This window comes from Miscanthus floridulus, chromosome 3 (assembly GCF_019320115.1).
Source record: "Miscanthus floridulus cultivar M001 chromosome 3, ASM1932011v1, whole genome shotgun sequence".
Taxonomy (NCBI): Eukaryota; Viridiplantae; Streptophyta; class Magnoliopsida; order Poales; family Poaceae; genus Miscanthus; species Miscanthus floridulus.
In genome coordinates, this window is record NC_089582.1 from 43,558,851 (window position 1) to 43,579,210 (window position 20,360).

The window sequence follows — 20,360 nt, forward strand, 5'->3', positions numbered from 1 at the left end:
TGTTTCTTTTGGCTTGTTCATCCGAATGGGATTAGGGTTAGGGTTTCAGTGTGCCGCCTTTTGTTCTTTTCCCCTTTCCCCTTTCGGATTTGATTTCTTTCTTCTTTCTTTTCTTCTCACTCGTTCACCCGAAAAGGGGATCTAGGGTTAGGGTTCGGTTGAACCCGATTTCCCCGATCCGTGTTTACCTTTTGTGTGATTCGAGATCTAGATGGTAGGGTTCCTTTTCTTTCTTCTCGGATTGAACCGATTGGTGATGAGATTCTTTCTAGGGTTAGGTCTTAGTTCGGTTTTTCTGTTTTCTTTCCCGATCCGCATCGTATTGGTTTGATTTCTTGTCGAACCCTGGCTCCGATGCCATTGTTAATTTTAGGGTTCTTAGATATGTTCATCGGATCGGGATTCTTAGCACAGTAATAGATCAATCGGATTTCACAGAGAGAGATTGAGAGATAGGTGATAAGTAGCAAACCGTCAAACGTCGTAGTTGTTGAAGCTCCGGCCGGGGTTTCGTTGACGGACGCCATCTGCGCGCCGGCAGCGATGGTCGGTGGAGAGGGAGTCGGCGCTGTGGCGTCCTCGGCGGCGGCGTGAGCGTCGGGTGGCGTTGCCGGCGTCGGTGGTACTTCCCGTCGCTGGCAGCGCCCCTACTTTCGATCGGGTCTAGGGTTTAGGATGTCGGTGGGGTGACTGGCGGCGCGGTAAACCTCGTGTCGCGAGCCCCGGCCCCCACCTTCCTTTATAGCGCTGTGCGACGGGGGCCCACCAACCATGTAGGGTTGGGCGCCCCCGATCAGGGCGCGAGGACAAGGCCCAGTTAGGCCGTTGGGCCTAACTGGTGGGAGATCAATACTAACACAGGACCCTTCAAGACGTGTGAAAAAAACTATGTCCCTATATTGTTTACGGACTCTAAAAGTACACACAAAAGTGGCTTATCCTACAATATTTCAATTTATAGAGCTAGGGACAAAAATGCCCTCGACCTTAGCCTCGTGCAGAGATTCAGAGCGACGCTAAATTTTTACGACCGGAAAGAATATATCTCTAGAATAGAAAATTTTCATGGAATAATGAAAGACGTCAAATGACTCTCGTCTGCAATGAAAATTGGGATTCACCTTTGATAACCATAATACACTACACGTATTATCCTCCTCGCATCCGGATCATTGCCTACTCCTCGTGGCCAATCAATTTGAACCTCGTCATCCCACGCCTTTCAAATTCGAAAATTTCTGGACGTGCGGGTCTTGCTTCCAAGAGATAGTCAAGCAGGCATGGAACACGCTAACTCATCGCAGTGAATCCTTTCATAGGCTAGGCTACAAACTTTGCACAATGACGTTTGACCTTTGATCATGGAGTAGGTCCATCATCTTAGACGCTTGACTGAATTTTCACATGGGCCAGGAAATCATCCTTCGGCTGAATATGGTCCAAGAAAACAAGAGCACTCTCGGATGTGGAGTTTTTAAACCGCCTTATAAGCTCAAAGGCGCCTCATGGGCTAGGCAATCATAGAGAAGGCAAGGAAAAAAAAAAACAATCCTCCAAAATTTCATACCTAGGAGATGCAAACACTCAAATTCATACCCAGCTTGGTTTCACCTTAGATGGCATCAGAACCAAATGGATTTGATAGTCGGCACCAATTTTAGACAGTATCTAAATGTTGGCTAAATTACACAAGAGTTGGTGGGACAGAAACATACTTATTCCTTGTTTCCACTTTCCAAGATACTTGCTCGGGAAAAGGAGTTTTAGCCCACACCATTCAAAGTAAAATGACATCTACAACCACCGCACAATCCATCATTTTTGTCGCTAGATTTTGTAAGAGCTTCAGAGGTCACCTTTTGGAAAGACAGAAACTGATTGTTGCTCTAAAAGCCCCAAATATTATGAATCTTTGATGAAAACATATAATACGAGGTGAAACTGAATGATAAGCAATGTGTTCTCAAGTATAACCATCAGTTTCTGTTTTACAGATCTCCATAATGTTTACTCTCAAAAGTCTACCTACATCAAAAGCATTATTGGAGAAGTTACAAATTAGCTGTCTGGCTTGAACTACTGAACCATACCAAAAAAGTTCAGAGAAGCGCTACCTTACGCGATCAACAACATAGTGTTACAGGTAGCCCGGCTCAGCCAACAACATATAACATACTAATAAAGACAATTTACAGCGAGATGCGGCCATCTCGTGTCATCTCAATGCTGTGTTGCAGTGGGTGAGAAAGAATCGGAAGTCTGGATGGTACACTTGGCGATGGCGAAGCCAGTCATCTGCTGTCTGCATCAACGAAGCTGCAAGCTGCTGCTCCTCAGGCCTATTTGAGGACCAAATAGAGCTCTTCAATTTGTATGATGCCAGCCCAAAGACAGGCAATGTTAGTTTACCAGTGGCGTTCATACAGCAATTAAGGCCCCCAAAACTGGGGCATGCTGGTGTACTGGGATCAGTATCTGTGAAAAAGGATTCTAGCTATCAAATGAACTGAAGAATGGAAGCTCATACAGCAACAAAGAATGAGGGGAGTTTATCTGGTGCAAGAAAAGACTAGATACCAGCAAAAGATGGAACATACCCTTGGAAGGTGTTGATAAGTAATGAAATGTCAAGAAACATGCATCCAAATCCTTGAGGGTTGGTCCAGTTGGGATTCTATAGATAGGGTACCTGCAATTGTAAGCCCCAGGATGAAACTGATGTAGAGTCATAGCAACACTTCAGTTACAGTATTACTCTAAAATTTTACAAAAGTTATTTAACTGAAATTTAGCAAGTGCCCCTTTGTAATCTATCAGTCAATATGAAGTGTACCCTCTATTTGAACCACAACACATGGATGATAATTCTTGCTATATAGAAACTTATAAGCACCAGTAACTGATAGAAGAGCACAACAACTGTGAAATGAGGTCTCACAAAAATATTGGTAGTGGCAATGAACACAAAAATTAATTTGGTATCGGTATAAAGTTGGGAATTAACTCCGCCTATGTTGTCTCAACGTAGCAGGTCCCAAGCCCTGGCAAAGGAGGAGGGTTGTGATAGGCGTGGCGAGCCAACGTTAAATCTAGCCATTCTAATGGAGATGAAACCCGAAAGAAAACCTCTTTTATAATTTTTAAATATTGGGGCGTAACCCTCTTAGCGACGCGCCATATTAGAACCCAGGTATGGTGTTAAATGGGCAAGGACCGGGTCGGCACCCCCTTGGTGACGCGCCGTGTCGCGATCTGGGCATGGTGTCAAGTGAGCAAGGATCGGGTCGTCGCTTCCTTAGTGGCATGCTACATCGGCGCCCGGGTGTAGTGAAAAATGAGCAAGGGTCTTCACATCTGAGTCGACGGGTAAGGAAGCTAGCCGAACCAACTAGGATCCATTTAGGTAGTTAGAATGTAGGGTCGCTTACAGGTAAGTTAAGAGGATTAGTTGATACCGCGACTAGGAGGCGTGTAAATATATTATGCGTTCAAGAGTCTAAATGGAAGGGTCAGAATGCGAAGGAGGTGGACAATACAGGTTTCAAGCTTTGGTACACAGGGACAGTCGCGAATAGAAATGGAGTAGGAGTTTTGATTGATAAGAGCCTCAAGAATGGTGTGGTGGGAGTGAGAAGGCAAGGAGATAGGATTATCTTAGTCAAGCTTGTCGTTGGTGATGGGGACAATTGTTTGGCGGACATCCAAAGTGATGGTCCTTTGCTGGCGGACACCCACTTTAGAGCATTTTGCTAGAAGACACTCTGGTTCGATGAAATTAGGCCACAGGACACCGCGGACCGGTTGCAGCCGGTTGAGAGAGAACAACGGTGAAATGACATTCTTGCCCCTGTCGCTTTCTTCTTCCTCTCTCCCTTTCTCTTTTTTCTGTTTCCTGTCCCCGCCACCCTCTCCGCCTCCCGCACCTGCCATCGCGCATCACGCCGTTGCGGGCGGCTGCGCCTCCGATGCCCACGCCTCCGGCGGCGCTGCTCCAAATCCGGCTGGCACTACTGCTGCTACGCGTGCGCCGCTGTAGCCCGCTGCCACATGCCGCCGCTGCCCTGGCATGGTTGCTCGCGCCACCGCCACTGCTGCTTGCTTGGCTCCTTCCTCTCTCTCTCCCTTTCTTTTTTTCCTCACCTCGCCTGTCTGCGTCGTGGACACGACGGCCACCGCAGACTCCAAGAGCAGAGCACAGGGCACAGCCGGTGGCCAAATCTGGCCGGCGCGGACTCCGCCTGTGGCGTGGCGGGGCTTCGCGAGCCTGTCCGCACGGCGACGGGCGAGGCCGGCATGGGCGACGCGCATGTGCAGCAGCAGCCGGTGCGACGGCGACAGCACATGGACGAGGTGGATGCACGCGTCCAGCCAGAGGTATGGTGACACGCGGCTGTCCACGAGGAGCACACGCGCGCCCCGGGCCTCCATGCGCGCCGCAAACGCGCGGTCGCCCACCTGCGGCTCGCCTTGGCGTTGGAGCGCCACGTCTGTGCCAAGCCCCACCACTCCACGACCCCCTCTAACCCTCCAATCACATTCGTTGGGTTCAAATCAAGGCTTTCCCCATGGCTAGTAGTACAGTCATGCGCCATTGCCTGCATGACGACGCCCGGCGCTGTTCTTGCGAGGGAGAAAGGAAGGGCGCCATCCCTGCACGCTTGTCCGTCCCTGCATGGAAGCTATTGCCGGCCATGGGCGCGAGGCCACGACGGCCGGAAGCCATCATCGGTCGCGTTCACAGAGCCGCGCGGGGCCGCCAGTTCGGGCAGGCCACGAGCAGAGGCTGCGCGAGCCATGGTGCATGGCTTGGCCGGCGTTTGCTGCGTCGTGCAGCACGCGCATGCACACAAGCACAAGCGCGATTGCGGGGCCAAGGCCCGCGCAGCTTGACGGGGCCGCTAGCCCGTCCACGAAGACGGCTGCGTCCACCATGGCCGGCTCTGGCGAGGCCGCAGGGCCACCCTCGCTTGCCCCAGGCCACGACCTCCGTCTGCCCGCCTAGGCCGCGATGCCGGCCGTGACCTCCATTCGCCCCGGCCGTGCTCTGTCCGCCCACGCCCACAGCACATGCACCGTCGGCACACGCCTGCCCAGGCTACGAGCCCGGCATCGACGCCGACCGCACCCACCATGGCCGGCTCCGGCCGCGCTGGAGAAGCTCGGGAACGCCGCCGCGCTCGCCACCCGCGTGCACGACGGCGTGGAGCACGCCCGCGGCCACCTGCGCGCTGTCGAGCTCCTGGGGTTCCTGGACGAGGCCAGCGACGGTGGCGGCGACGGCTACGACAACACCGTGCCGTTGGGGTACAGCGGCGCCATCCCCTCCGTTGGGTCCAACCAGACTAGGTTGGGGCGGACCTAAGTGTGGCTTAGGTGCACCAGATGTCCAAAACAAAATTTTCTCTCTCCTTAACCGACTGAAACCGGGCCACGATGTCCTGTGGCATAATTTCAACGAACCAGAGTGTCTTCTGGCAAACTGCTCAAAACGGGGTGTCCGCCACCAAACGACCATCATTTTGGATGTCCATCAGACAATTGTCCCGTGGTGATATGGTCTTGAACGTAATTAGTGCGTATGCCCCCCAAGTAGGCCTCGACGAGAGTGCTAAGAGACAGTTCTGAGAAGACTTAGATGGGCTGATTAGAGCTGCATCTAGTAGTGAGAAGTTTTTTATAGGAGGAGATCTTAATGGGCATGTAGGTACTACAAGCGCAGGTTTCAAGGCAGTTCATGGAGGTTTTGGGTATGGTAGTAGGAATCAGGAGGGGGAGGAAGTTCTGGACTTCGCGGTAGCTTTTGACCTGATGATAGCCAACACTTTCTTTAGAAAGAGAGAATCTCATCCAGTGACCTTTAGTAGCGGACAACATTCTAGCCAGATTGACTTTGTCCTCGCAAGAATAAAGGACAAACGAGCATGCTTGGGTTGCAAGGTGATACCAGGGGAGTGTGTTGTTTCCCAACATAAGCTTTTGGTGGCAGACTTTCGTTTTCAGGTGCGTGCCCGTAGGGATAAACAAGCTAAGATTGAAAGAACAAAGTGGTGGAAACTGAAAGGGAAGACGTCAGAGGTATTCAGGGAAAGGGTTATCAAAGAGGGCTCTTGGAAAGAAGAGGACATAACCAACATGTGGGAGAAGATGGCAACCAACATTCGAAAGGTGGCCTCAGAAGTGTGTGGAGTAACCAAAGGAAGTGGAGGCAAGGCTAAAGATACTTGGTGGTGGAACGAGAAAGTCCAAAGAGCTATCAAGGAGAAGAAAGAATGCTATAGACGCTTGTACCATAACAGGATTGTGGACAACATAGAGAAGTACAAGGTGGCAAAGAAGACTGCAAAGCGAGCTGTAAGTGTGGCAAAGTGTAGAGCTTACGTGGACCTTTGCCAACATTTGAGTACAAATAAAGGAGAGAATGACATTTATAGGATGGCTAGGGTTCGTGAGAGAAAGACAAGGGACTTCAACTAAGTTAAGTGCATTAAAGATGAAAAGGAGCATCTCTTGGTGAAGGATGATGAGATCTGACATCGATGGCAAGAGTATTTTGATAAATTGTTCAATGGTGAGAATACGGACACAACCTTTCAGTTGGATGACTTTTTTGATGACACCAATAGGCGCTTTGTGCGGAGAATCCAAGAATCTGAGGTCAGAGAGACGTTGAAAAGGATGAAAGGAGATAAGGCGATGGGACCGGATGGTATCCCAATCGAGGTGTGGAGATGCCTCGGGGACATAGCTATAGTATGCCATGTTTTAAAGGCGGCTAGGCGTCCAGGCAAGTGCTTGGTACGCCTGGACGCCTAGGCGGCGCCTAGGCGACAAGGCGCCACTGTTTCCCAAGGCAAGCTGGGTACGCCTGGACGCCTAGGCGACACCTTTAAAACCATGATAGTATGGCTAACCAAGCTGTTCAACCATATTTTTCGATCGAACAACATGCCTCACGAGTGGAGAAGTATATTGGTACCGATCTACAAGAATAAAGGGGATATTTAAAGTAGTCCTAATTACCGGGGAATTAAGTTGATGAGCCATACTATGAAGCTTTGGGAGAGTTATCGAGCATCCTTTGAGAGCAATAACGCGGGTCTCTATGAACCAATTTGGTTTCATGCCCGGAAGGTCAACCATGGAAGCCATTTTCTTAATAAAACAAGTTATGGAGCGGTATAGGGAGAAGAAGAAAGACCTACACATGATTTTTATTGACTTGGAGAAGGCTTATGATAAAATACCAAGGAATGTTATGTGGTAGGCTTTGGACAAACATAAAGTCCCAACGAAGTACGTCAGGCTCATTAAGAACATGTATAAAATGTTGTGACTAGTGTTGGAACAAGTGATAGAGACACGAATGACTTCCCGATTAGAATAGGACTACATCAAGGGTCAGCTTTAAGCCCTTATCTGTTTGCCTTAGTGATGGATGAGGTCACAAGGGACATACAAGGGGACATCCCTTGGTGTATGCTTTTCGCGGACGATGTAGTACTAGTTGATGAAAGCCGGACATGAGTGAATCAGAAACTGGAGTTATGGCGGGAGACTTTGGAGTCCAAAGGTTTTAGACTCAGTAGAACTAAAACTGAGTATATGAGATGTGACTTCCGAACTACTACTCGAGAGGAGGAAGATATTAGTTTGGAAGATCAAGTAGTGCCTAGGAAGAATACATTTCGATATTGATGAAGATGTTAGCCATAGAATCAAAGCAGGGTGGATGAAGTAACGCCAAGCATCTGGTGTCCTATATGACAAAAGGGTACCACAGAAGCTAAAAGGCAATGTTTATAGGACGGCGATTAGACCTGCTATGTTGTATGGTGTTGGCCTATGAAAAGACGACATGTTCAACAGATAAGTGTCGCGGAAATGCGTATGTTGCGTTGGATTTACGGTTATACAAGAAGGGATCGAGTTCGGAACAATGATATACGTGATAGATTAGTGGTAGCACCAATTGAAGAAAAGCTTGTCCAACACCGGTTGAGATGGTTTGGACATGTCCAACGAAGACCTCCAGAGGCACCGGTGCGTAGTAGAATCCTAAGCCAGGATAGTAACGTAAAGAGAGGCAGAGGAAGACCGAAGTTGACTTGGGTAGAGGCAATAAAAGAAGACTTAAAATGATGGAATATACCCAAAGACTTAGCCTTAGATAGGAGTGCTTGGAAAACAACTATTCACGTGCCTAAACCTTGATTGCTTCTGCTGGGTTTCAACTCTAGCCTACCCCAACTTGTTTGGGACTTAAAGGCTTTGTTGTTGTTGTCGTGTATAAAGTTGGGAATTAGTTATTTAAACACTTAAAATGGTAAAGTTGGAAGTTTGTCCTATAAGAAATGGAATAGTTAAAAGCTTATAGACATCAAATAAAAAAGAGCAGCACAGTTCAGAGATGCTACCACTCAAAAAGATTGCATTGTAAATGATGTCAGAGAATCCAAGAGCATTATAGACATACCATGCAACAGACATCCAACTGGTTGGCAGCAGGTCACAACTTCTGAATGTCTTCAAATCTGGAAATTTACTTGCAAGAACTGACACCTGAATTGAAATTTAGAGTAAAGTGTCAACAAATAACATATCTAGTCACATTTCATTTGACATACGAAATAAAGACTTGCCTTGTCTGTTAAAGGCTCTCTACCAAATGGTGGATCCGTCTCAAGATATTCAAAAATTGGCCGAGTCGATGGTGAGTGCATTTCATCACCATCCCTTTGAAAGCCACCGTCCAATCGACATGTAGCTTCCACGGTTGAGCTTCTTAATCGGTCAGCATCAGTTTCGCTGCTACCTTCGCTGCTAGTATCCATTGATTCCCCGTCACTTTCCTCCCAAGGATGCCTTAATTAAGCGAGAAAATTAACTAAGACAGTGTTACGAGCTATGAAACCGCAGAACCAAGAAAAGAACCATACTGGGAAAAAAAAGCCTTCAGACAATTCATGTTGATTTCTTTTAGTTTTGATGCTTATTTTGATGTCCTTATGTGGAACTAGGTTCCACGCAATAAACAATACACAGCTAAAAGACTTGCAAATCCTAGTGACCTGTAGGTTGTAAGGCTGCAAAACACACAGCAACAAATCATATAGGTAAAATAAACTAGATTTCTCAAAATTCTAGTAAAGGTGTTGTTTGCATTATTAGGAAATATCAAGCCTCAGCAAAAGGACTAACTTACATCCTCTCTTTCTGCTCTAGGCTCCAAAAATGTGATAATTCAATCAACTCATGTACAATGGATGAGTGAGTGTCAAATCCAATGGCAATTGACCTCTTTATAAAAAGAGTCATCTATCCTGATGGCAGTTTCGATAAGTCCAATTTCAGTAATAAGACATATCCTGAAGAACACATTTATTCATGGGCAATTTAAAGCTAACCCAATAAGCGCAACAACAAAATGCTTAAGTGGTTTTGGGTAGAAGAGGAGGTTCCTTGCTCCCATTGCATTGTTCTTACAATTATTTCAGTCCTAGAATCTTGTTGGGCGACCAAGTTAAACATGATATGATCAATCGAGTTCAAGAAAAGTAAGATCAGCTGAGCAATAGATCAATCAACCACAACTGAATTAATCAAAGGAACTCCCCAATACAAGAAGGTCTCACAGGTCAAGGAAGAATAATATTAAAAGCAGATTCACGACCACATACAAAAAGTGAATACATGAGTTGCATATCAGTACTCCAATTTCCATTGGCAATTTAACCAGATCAAAGGCTCTTATACTGAGCAGTCAAATTTTATGGAGTGTCACATACGTGAATAACAAGCAAAAAGACATATTGGCAACTATGACATAACCTGACTACAAAACCACTTGGGAGACGAACCAGGGAAAAGCTGTACACATTCTTTTTAGATCAAAGAATGATCAAGTGCTCAATAGACAATATACAGCTTTATATTACATTACATGGATTCAAAAAAACAAATCTTAGCTAATGCCATTCATCAACAGGATTTGCTAGACTCCATCAGAAAGGAAAGGATTTTCTAAACTGAAACCATTTTTATTGTTCAATAAGTATAAATCATATCCCTATTTACGATCCATTAAAAATCCGATGGGCCAATCGATCTGCTGCCTACCAGATGGCCCTATCCTGTCACATCAGAATACCTTTTTAATAACTGAAAATGCGAATAGATAAGAAAATAAAATTTTACTAAGCCTCTGATATTAAACTCTAGCCACAAAAAAAAGCTGAAGCATTCAAATTTCCTGGACTTTCTTAAGAAAGTTAATCCTTTGTATGATACGGATTTTTGAGATGTAAATGACTAAACAGAGTAAGAATATTTTGGTTGTCAAGATGGTCCGAAAGGTAACAGCACAATGCATACAAGCCATAAGAAAAATCCACTCTCCTCATTACAGAAAAAAAAATGCACAGAGGTTCAAAGTTCATAACTAATTTCAAGGATTCAGAAGCCATGAGATTATTTCCTTCTGTTTCACATTTATAAAGCAAGGCTATTGAAGAACAGAAAATTGTATCTGACAAAAATAAAGAACATAAAACAAATGTTGATCTTATACACTATCTTACCTGGTCCTTGATGAAAGCTTTGAAGGGTCTGCATACAGCTGTATACCAGAAAGGTATGGCACATAATACTGAATCACAGATTCACTTCCACTTAAGACAAGGGGGACACCAGCCCCGTAAAAGCTCCACTCCTTGAAAGCCTCCCAGAGATCTCCGAGGCAGAAATATGGTCGAGAATTCGTAACATCAGCAATCCTCCATCCCCTCATGCTGGTCTGGATAAATGCATCATCATTTATCATAAAATAAACCAAACCGAGGAAACAAAAAAAACTTCAAAAGCAATATATTCAATAATTATCACAAAAAACTCCTTTTTCTATTATTATGAATATAAATTGTACCCCTCCTGGAAGCAGGACTGCTGGCCTGACCATAAAATAATGCTACTGACCAGATTCTTTTTGGCACTAAGTGCTTCCTAACCAGCTTGCCCAGGGAAAGAACCTAGGCTGGCTGATTCACTTGACTGCAACATCAACATAGGGAACTCATCCCAACCCTTTGAACTAACAGTTCTTTGTTTGAAGAAAAGGGTTTCTACATCAGTGCAGTTGATATTGATCGCTCTAGCAACACTTTCCAATTGTGTACTAGGTAAAAAACTTTAAAAAATCACCAACAGTAACACACTCATGCAGCACAGATATAAAACAAGTAGGCATAAATATAGGAAAAATGGAATATTCTCTAATTTAATTCTCCAATCGTTGAGGTGTAACTTGGCACTAGAGAAAAGCAAAGTATCGTCACAGCTACGGGTCCCAAACTTTCCCCAATCACAAAGATTGACAACAGCAATACGAATTCAGCACCATCAGGCAAAAAATCTGACAATCAGCATGATTCTAGCAGCCATAAACGTTTCGTCGCAGTCAAACCAAGCACCGGACGCACGCACGCACGCGCAATGCAACCTTGCAAGCAAAGGCAAGCACGCAACTTAAAATTCCACCGAAAGAGGAACAAGAATCTGAGGCAGACCTTGGGCAAGTAGTGCACGGGCACAGATGGCGTGGTGGAGCTGAGGAACCTGTCGAGATTCCCCGCCTCATCCAGCGCAGCCGCCGGGGTAGCGGCGGTGGCCGCATCCGCCGCCTTGGCGGTGGAGGCCGGCGGCGCGGACACGGGCGGCGGCTTGGAGGGCGCGGCGTAGGCCCGCCTCTCGGGCTCCTTGACCGGGGCGGGCGTCTCGGCCGGTGGCGTCTTCTGCTGCCTGGCGGCGGCCCTGGGCGTGAGCGTCCCCGCCGCCGGGGACGACGGGCGCTGCTGCCCCTGGCCCTGGGCCAGGCCCTTGAGCCGCTGCAGCTGCTGCTCCTGCTGCTGGCGGCGCACGTGGGGCGGGCTGTAGAACCGGTCGACGACGCCGCCGACGCCGCGCGAGGAGGAGGAGGCGCCAGACGGGCCGGCCATGGCGGCGGCGGCGGAGGTGGGGCTAGGGTTTATTACTCCGGTGGCGGGGGCCGGGGGCGGAGGCCGCGAGGAGAGGGGAGGGGAGGGGCGGGCAAGAGCAGGCAGGGTAGGGTTTTGGTGGGCGCTATTTTTGGGGGCGGCGGGAAGATCTGGAAATGGAGGAGGCGCCGTGGCGGGCGACAGCAGCGAACCAAGGGGGGAGGCCGGGAGGGAGGAGCCGAGGAGAGGTTCCGTTCCGTTTGCCGGTTTGGTTCCACTTGGCGTCGCGTCTCCTCTGGCCTCTGCTACTCCCGTTCCGTTGCTGGTTCTGGTTGGTTGATTCCCTCCGTGCACGAGAAGATGGCGATTCTGCCATTAGGAAACGTGGGCTTGGCTCTTCTCGTAAATGAGATATGTATTCGTTCATTTGGGATTTTTTTTTTCTGTAAATGGGATTTGTCCGTTTGTTACTATTAAATAAGCCACGTCCACCGAAATGTTCGACGACGGATTAATTACCAAATTTAATATATTTTTTTTTGCCATGGTATCTTTTTCGTCCCGTTTTGCCCTTGAGCTAGCTCTTCGTTTCTTTGTGATCATGGTCTTTTTGACGGGAGTTCACGGAGAGCCCCTGAGTCGGTCGTGGAGATCATGCACCACATCGGGAGGCGTCGTTCCTGGTGCACCTGTTCAGCAGCGACGACGGCGAGGGCGAGCGCGTGGCGGTGCGGCGGGAGCCCACGGCGCCGAAGAGCGGGCCGAACGTGCGGCGCCGGTGGGGGCCGGGCGGGCAGCGGAGGCCCGACAGGATCATCCTTGTCGAGCAGGTGGCCGTCGCCGCCACCGCGGACGGCGGCGCCTCCGCCTCGGAGGCGGAGCGGCAAGTGTGGGGGCTGGTGGTGCAGGCACGCGGCATGGAGTACGCGTCATGCTACGTGCTCAACACCTGCCGTGTCCGCTCGTCGGCCGGGTTCTGCACGCACTTTTGCCTCGCGCAGGTGCAGTGCTTCGCGCGACCCTGTCGAGCTCCAGGCCTCCAGCTTCACAATGCCTAGCTCAACCGCATCGCCGGCAGCCGATAGCCGCCTGTTGGCCACTGCTACTACTAATGCCAAGGACCAAATGCAACGACGCCTCCTCTTCGCTGGCAAGACTGAGGAAGAGAAGCATGTAGATTGGAAGCAAGGGAGACGAACAGAATCCACCAAATCTTCTCGTTCAGTTAATGTATCTGGAGCTATGTTATTGTGTAAACCTTTATGTAACTTAACGGTACCTATGTATTGTGTGAATCTTTATGTGAACTAGTTTCTGGAATATTATTATGATCATAAAATTGTGTCAAAATTCTATCCAGATTATACTAAAATTCTGTCCAAATTCTACCAAAATCCTGTCCAAATTAAAGCAAAATTCTATCCAAATTCTACCACATGGTTTGCATAACAAGTGAAAAACACATGCCCATTTCAGGAAACAACTTCTTAGCTAATAACTACTTCTTCGTTCCATAGGACTTAGATGTCATTACAACACATTACTGCATATCAGTTACTAAACAGACCACCACCAGGAGTCATACAACACAATCTTTCTTCACTTGCTAATAAGCACTACCACACCTAAAAGACCTATGACAATCATGACTAAACAGAGCACGACGAGCAGATGGACCAGATCGATAAGCATGTCTATCTTGAGATACATCCTCTCTTCATCAAAAAATCATGCTTTTAAGCTTCATTTCGTCCTTAGTTTTAGTTTCACCTCGACCTTCGTATGGCACTGCAGCTTGCAAATCTTCTTTAAGCTTCTTTGTGACTACTTCCTTGTAGTCTTCCAACCACCTAAAGAATGGACATTCTAACAATACAGAGAAAGGGCAGCTGTTGGGAATTGGGATGAACGACGAACTAGACGAAGCCTCACCCATAGCAGCCTAGCGTGTGCGGTAGTGGCCTAGGGAAGAGACCCAAACTACGGCAGGTAGGAGTAAAGGCCGTAGATCTAGCGACGGGGAGAGCGTCGACCTACTTGTGCCGGCCGCGGCGGTGGCTATGGCAGAACCATCTAATCTAATTGTAGGATCTACAGGAAGATAAAGGAGGCCTAGAGGGGGTGAATAGGCCTGTAAAAATTCAACTCAAAACTCTGTTAGAACAGAGGGCGGCACTGCCGGCCTTTCAGGGTGGCACTGCCACTCTACGAATATAAATCTAACACAGCTGAGATTTTACAGAGATGAACCTGACTCCACTAGCTGCTTAATCTTGCAATAGAAAGACAAGATCCAGTTCAAAGACTGAATACCACAGAAACTCCACACAAATATGGATCGAGCAACCAAACCCTAATAACAGCTAGCAAAGAGCTAAACCAGCAAGTAAACAAGATGAAGCACGCGAGACACAAGATTTATCCCGTGGTTCAGCTCACCACAAAGATTTGCCTAAGTCCACGTTATTGAGGAAGCCACAAAAGGCTTGGGCTTGCCACAAAGGCTTGCCTTACCCTCGTTCTCAAATCAAGAGAGCGAACTCTTAAGGTAAGAGATGATTTCTTAGCTTTTGAATGAGGTTACAAACCTCCCAAGGCTGCCACATGAGTTAGCAAGCGCAAGGGCGACGCCTAGCCAGCTAGGAGCAAGCTCCAAGAGTAACAAACCCTAGAACTGCCGGCCAAATATGAACCAAATGCTCTTAGACTTTGGGAATCAGTGGATCTGCTCTCCAATCGAGTTTTGCTGCATTTTCTCTCAAGTTTTGATGGTTGGAATCAAGGATTTGCTTAAGGGATGGTGGAGCAGCAATGGAGGAGAGAAGTGAGCTTTGGTTCTGTCTTGTTTTGAGTAGAATGACTCAGTGAAGAAGATGACCGTTGTGGGCCAGGCCTGAAGGGTATAAATACCCCTTGGGTCCAATAGTCAGTTAAGGGCGGCACTGCCGTCCTAGCCAAAACAGGTAAGATGATATGAAATTTGGCTGACTGTTTTGACTAGGTGAGAGGATGTAAATCTATGAATTTAAGCATCTGGTTCAACAGTTGACCAACTGTTCTAAAATCCCTCTTAATAGTGCGGCTTTCCCTAAACTCAATTTCAAAACATAAAAGAATTTAAACTTCCTTTGAGCTAGGCCTGGCCACCTTTTGTAATTAGGACACCTGCAACCTGTACATCATCCTCATTTTTTGATTCCCTGCTTGTCATCTCAATGAATCTTGTTAGTCCTCTAATTTGGTGGTCATCAATGCCAAAACCCACAATAGGGTTTGATTGCACTTACAATCTTCCTCTTTTTAGTAATTGATGACAACCCAATTAGAGCTTACAAATGATATGAAATCTAAACTAATATTTTCGAACTATGGGTGTAGGAGCCTCCCCCTAAATATATGAATAGAGATTTGAATTCTCAATTTAGCATAAAAGGCCATGATTCTAATTTTATGTGTGATGGGAACCTCCCCCTACATCCATGCCTGATGTGGGGTGCTGAACAAAGTGTCACAGGAATAAGAGTGATGCATATGATAGGTCATATTAGTTCAAGCATACAAGACTCTGGCTGATACAGCATAGGGCGGCACTGCCGGCCACAGAGGGCGGCACTGCCGTCCTGACTATATCAGTCAGGTAGCAATCAAATTCCTATAACAGATCATATAAATATAAAACAATCTAAACTCAGAATATGACAAGCTAAAACAGTAACCATGAATACATGTCCATATTCGAAGCAAATTAAGTCACAAAGTAGCATATTTCATAAAATAGAGTTTTGAGCGACTCTCAAACTCACAACTTATCAACTACTCTCAACAGATCTGGACATAAGGCGCAGCTACAGATAACTCATGGCGTCAAAAATCTATTGACCCCTCTAATTTTCTCCCCCTTTGGCATCAAGTACCAAAAAGAGAAGAAAAAGAAGAAAAGTCACTCGTCACTATCGGAGTCGACGCAGGCACGTCCGGCGACGTGGGTGCGAGAAGTGAAGCGTGCTGAACGTCGCAAAGGAGATGCCCTAGCTGAAGTAGAAGGACCTGGCTGATCCGTCAAAGGACGCGATCTCCTAGAATATGTGCGAAGCAAGACTGCCTGAACCTGTGGATCAGTCTCTGTGGAGTGAATCTCTGCACCAAGGTCCTGCTGCTGTGGGGGCTGCTCAAAATGTTACCCCTATGGGTACCCATAGTACTGACTGAACGCCTCATATGAGTGCCCATACTGCTGATCATCTGGCTATTCATAATGATGCTCATGTGATTGATCCTGCTCTTCGTCAGAGGAAGAAAGGCGAGGCAAGTTAGGAAACTAAGGTGGTGACTGCACTGGTGGAAGTGGTGGTAGCCCTGCCATCTCCCTAGCATGCCTCACTGCTTCCCTGTTTTCCATTCTATCCTCATAAGCAGTCTATGAAGCATATGCACAATGAGCAAAGATTGCCTTCATCCATGCACTCATCTTTCCCTACTTTGACTTCTTCTTTTGTTCCCTAGCCCTGGATGGCTCAGGAATATCTCTATGTGTAGCTCCAGAAGAGTGAAAGCCTGCTGCCCCACTATCTCCAAGTCCACCAGAACCAGTGTGCTGAGTAGCTGAGCCAAGTCCCCTTAAGCCACCATGGGTCTTTTGGATCTTGTAAACAGTGTGCTCACAATCTTTAGGGAACCACATGACAGTCACTCTCTCAATCATAAACATGAGGTAAGGAGCATAGGGCAAAGATCTCCTCCCATCATCCATGGCATATGCTAGCTCAACCCAAATAAATCTTGGAACATTAAACTTTTCATAGTTGGGAAACCTAGACAACACATTAGTGATATAGCCATTCAAATCTGTTGCATTATCTTTGGGGTTAAGAGTGATCCTGAAAAGAATTGTTCATGATGTAATAGAAGCTCTTGAGCTTGGTCCTTGACCAATCAGGAACTGCAAGATTTTGATCCTCCCACATAAAGCTTACTTCCATTGGCTCAAGACGACGCTCATTATGAATCCTCTCATATCCCCTATGGATGTGTCCAAAACCAAGAATACGACAGAAGGTGACAAAATCAATGCGATAATGTCACCCATCAGTCATCCAATGAAGCTCATCCACTTCCCTGTTCTAATAGTAAGTGGCATGGAACTGTGCAAGAATCTCCCTGTTCCAATCATACCTGAAACTCATGATATCTATCATCTCAAAGTGGTCATAGGTCTTGATGGCTACAGCAAACCCATGATCATCCCTGCTCTCCAAGTCACCAAAATTAATGTACTACATCTTGCTAATCTTTCCCTTTGGCTTAGATAGGTGGCATAAAAATCAGATTGGAAAGCATTCTAAAATCTATAATCAATGCCATTGGATCTATCAGAGGAGTAAGGATCAATCTCTCTAGCTTCACCAGTCTTCTTCCAACTCATAGAATAATCAATGACCTTGTGATTGTCACTATTTTGGGGAGGATTGAGGTTGAACACATCAGAGTTTTCTCTCATGTAGCTGCTATCAAACTCTGAAATGTGCAGAGGAGAATCAGGCCACACACGAATAGTCATTCCCATCCTCTGAATCCTTTCCTCTTCAGCAAGGTCTTCATCAAGATTTTAGTCACTAGGAATATAGGTTGCCTGTCCCCTGCCTCTCTTGACCTTTTGCTTAGTTGTCATCACCATCCTTTTTCCTCGGTCCATTTATGCAATTAAATGAGACTTGATAAGAAACTGTAAAAGATGATGAGTTAGAGACAGCTACAAGCAGGTTTTAACAAGAAAAAGAATTTTGAAAATGACACAAGAAGCTTTGCTGGATTTGGAATCAGCATGGGAGGGTGGCACTGCCGCCCCCTGAGGGCAGCACTGTCGCCCTCAGTTGCTTCACTAGTTCATTTTCACCTTTCTCGTTTTGGTTAAATCCTACTTCCAATAGTGTCTATCCATCATCACAATTTCATAATCACAATCTAAACGAAAAATACATGAAACCCTAGCCATGGACTTGAAAGATTGAGTATGAAAAATATTTAGAAACAATTTTTGTTAAATGAATCCAATCCATTTTGAACTTTTAGATTAATGAGATTGAGTATAGCAGTTAGAATCTGCTAGAGGTACCATTAATGGTCCTATGGGTGGCATTGCCGCTCTCCCCAAAATCATCCAACCAGTGAAATTCAAAATCAATCCGATTCAACCATCAAAAACCTTTCTAAACCCTTCATACTCCCCCTAGAAACAGGAATCCATGACTAAAAGCTTCACATTGCATAGATCGAATGGGGTTAGGGTTTAACCTTGCTTACAAATTGTTGGAATAGTGGGAGAAGAGGAGAAAGGGCTCGGCCAGGAGCTTCCTGCAGGGACCAGCGATGAGAAGACTTGGCTAGCTACAGGGGCGACACTGCCGGGGTGGCAGGCCATAAGGAACGGCAGTGGCATGTGCTTGAGAGAGAAGAGGAGAGGAGCACGGGCATTGCGTCGGCTGGGAGAGAAGGGAAGAGTTGAGTCGAGGGCCAGAGAAAGAAATAGATAGAAGAAAACGGGCCTCGCAACCCAGCCAAAATTGGCAGAAAACGACCCAGTTTTTAGAGGGCGGCACAGCCGACCATTAAGAGTGGCACTGCCGCCCTGCCAATTTTGTAGGGATTACGCTTAAAACTCTATGACCTTCTTTACCTCAGATATGGATATATATATTATCTAAATATCATGACCGGTAAGCAATCAACAATACAGACAATGGTCATGACACTTAGTTAGCCTTTTGAAATGGTTTTGAAACACAATATAGTATCCTTTTAAATCATTTTCCTATGTCGCTAGGTTGTCAAACAGAGGTGTGCCATATTTCAAACCACATTACGAGAATCAAGTATATTTAGCTCACTACGCAAAGCATAAAACCTTGACTCATCGAGAGGCTTAGTGAAGATATCGGCTAGTTGTTTTTCGGTACTCACATGACAAATTTCGATATCTCCTTTGATTTCGTGGTCTCTCAAGAAGTGATGTTGGATGTCTATATGTTTGGTTCTTGAGTGGCTTATGGGATTATTTGCAAGCTTTATGGCACTTTCATTGTCACACAAGAGTGGGATTTTGGTGAATTGACATCCGAAATCACGAAGGGTTTGCCGCATCCAAAGTAGTTGAGCACAACATGCACTGGCTGCAACATACTCAGCCTCGGTGGTGGAAAGGGCTACACAATTTTGCTTCTTTGAACTCCAAGACACTAGGGACCGTTTAAGGAATTGACATGTCCCCGAAGTACTTTTTCTATCTACCTTGCAACCGGCATAATCAAAATCCGAATAGCCAAGTAGATTGAACTTGGAGCCCTTAGGATACCACAAGCCAAGGTTAGGAGTGTGTACTAAATATCTTAAGATTCTTTTAACAGCCATTAAATGACACTCTTTCGGGTTGGCTTGAAATCTAGCACACATGCACACACTAAGCATTATGTCTGGCCTAGATGCACATAAGTAAAGTAGAGAGCCGATCATGGATCGATATACCTTGATGTCCACGGCTTTCCCTTCTTCATTTAGATCAAGATGTCCATTGGTTGGCATGGGAGTTTTGATAGGCTTGGCATTCACCATGTCGAACTTTTTAAGCATATCATGGGTGTACTTGGTTTGGCTAATGAATGTCCCTTCCTTTATTTGCTTGATTTGAAATCCAAGGAAGAACTTCAGCTCACCCATCATGGACATCTCAAATCTCTTAGTCATGATCCTACTAAACTCATCACAATACATATGGTTAGTACTACCAAATATTATGTCATCGACATATATTTGGCACACAAATATATCATTTCCAACTTTGTGAGTAAAGAGTGTAGGGTCAGCTTTGCCTATTTCAAAGCCTTGTTTGAGCAAGAATTTCTTAAGGCATTCATACCATGCTCTTGGTGCTTGCTTAAGCCCATAGAGCGCCTTTTAGAGTTTATAGACATGATTGGGGAACTTGGGATCTTCAAATCCTAGTGACTGCTCCACATATACCAACTCTTGTATTGGGCCATTGAGGAATGCACTCTTGATATCCATTTGGTACAGCTTGAAGTCATGATGGGCAGTAAAGGCTAGAAGCATTCGAATCGCTTTAAGTCTTGCTACCGGTGCATATGTTTCTTCAAAGTCCAAGCCCTCTACTTGAGTGAAGCCTTGGGCCACCAATCTTGCCTTGTTCCTTGTCACCATGCCATTTTCATCTTACTTGTTGTGGAAGACCCATTTGGTACCAATGACATTGGTATTGGGCCTTTCCACCAAGTTCCACACTTGATTTCTCTCGAAGTTGTTGAGCTCTTCTTGCATGGCCATGACCCAATCTGGATCTCCAAGTGCTTGTTCTACCTTGAGAGGTTCCAAAGAGGAAAC

General features: G+C 46.3%; 1 protein-coding gene across 2 annotated transcripts; it reads right to left on the reverse strand.

The window, feature by feature from the left end:
• Positions 1 to 1,932: 1,932 nt before the first annotated feature.
• Positions 1,933 to 12,294, reverse strand: LOC136541611 (uncharacterized). Of its 2 annotated transcripts, none has more exons than XM_066533587.1 (6): positions 11,562 to 12,294; positions 10,578 to 10,792; positions 8,640 to 8,817; positions 8,474 to 8,559; positions 2,598 to 2,689; positions 1,933 to 2,475 (listed from the first exon to the last, which is right to left on the reverse strand). In XM_066533587.1, the coding sequence occupies exons 1-6, from the start codon at positions 11,988 to 11,990 to the stop codon at positions 2,216 to 2,218; spliced, it is 1,260 nt and encodes a 419-aa protein (XP_066389684.1). In that variant the 5' UTR covers positions 11,991 to 12,294; the 3' UTR covers positions 1,933 to 2,215. The 2 variants fall into 2 exon arrangements, with proteins under 2 accessions (XP_066389684.1, XP_066389683.1); XM_066533586.1 differs by having other exon boundaries at positions 8,640 to 8,862; positions 11,562 to 12,291.
• Between the last annotated feature and the right edge of the window lie 8,066 nt (positions 12,295 to 20,360).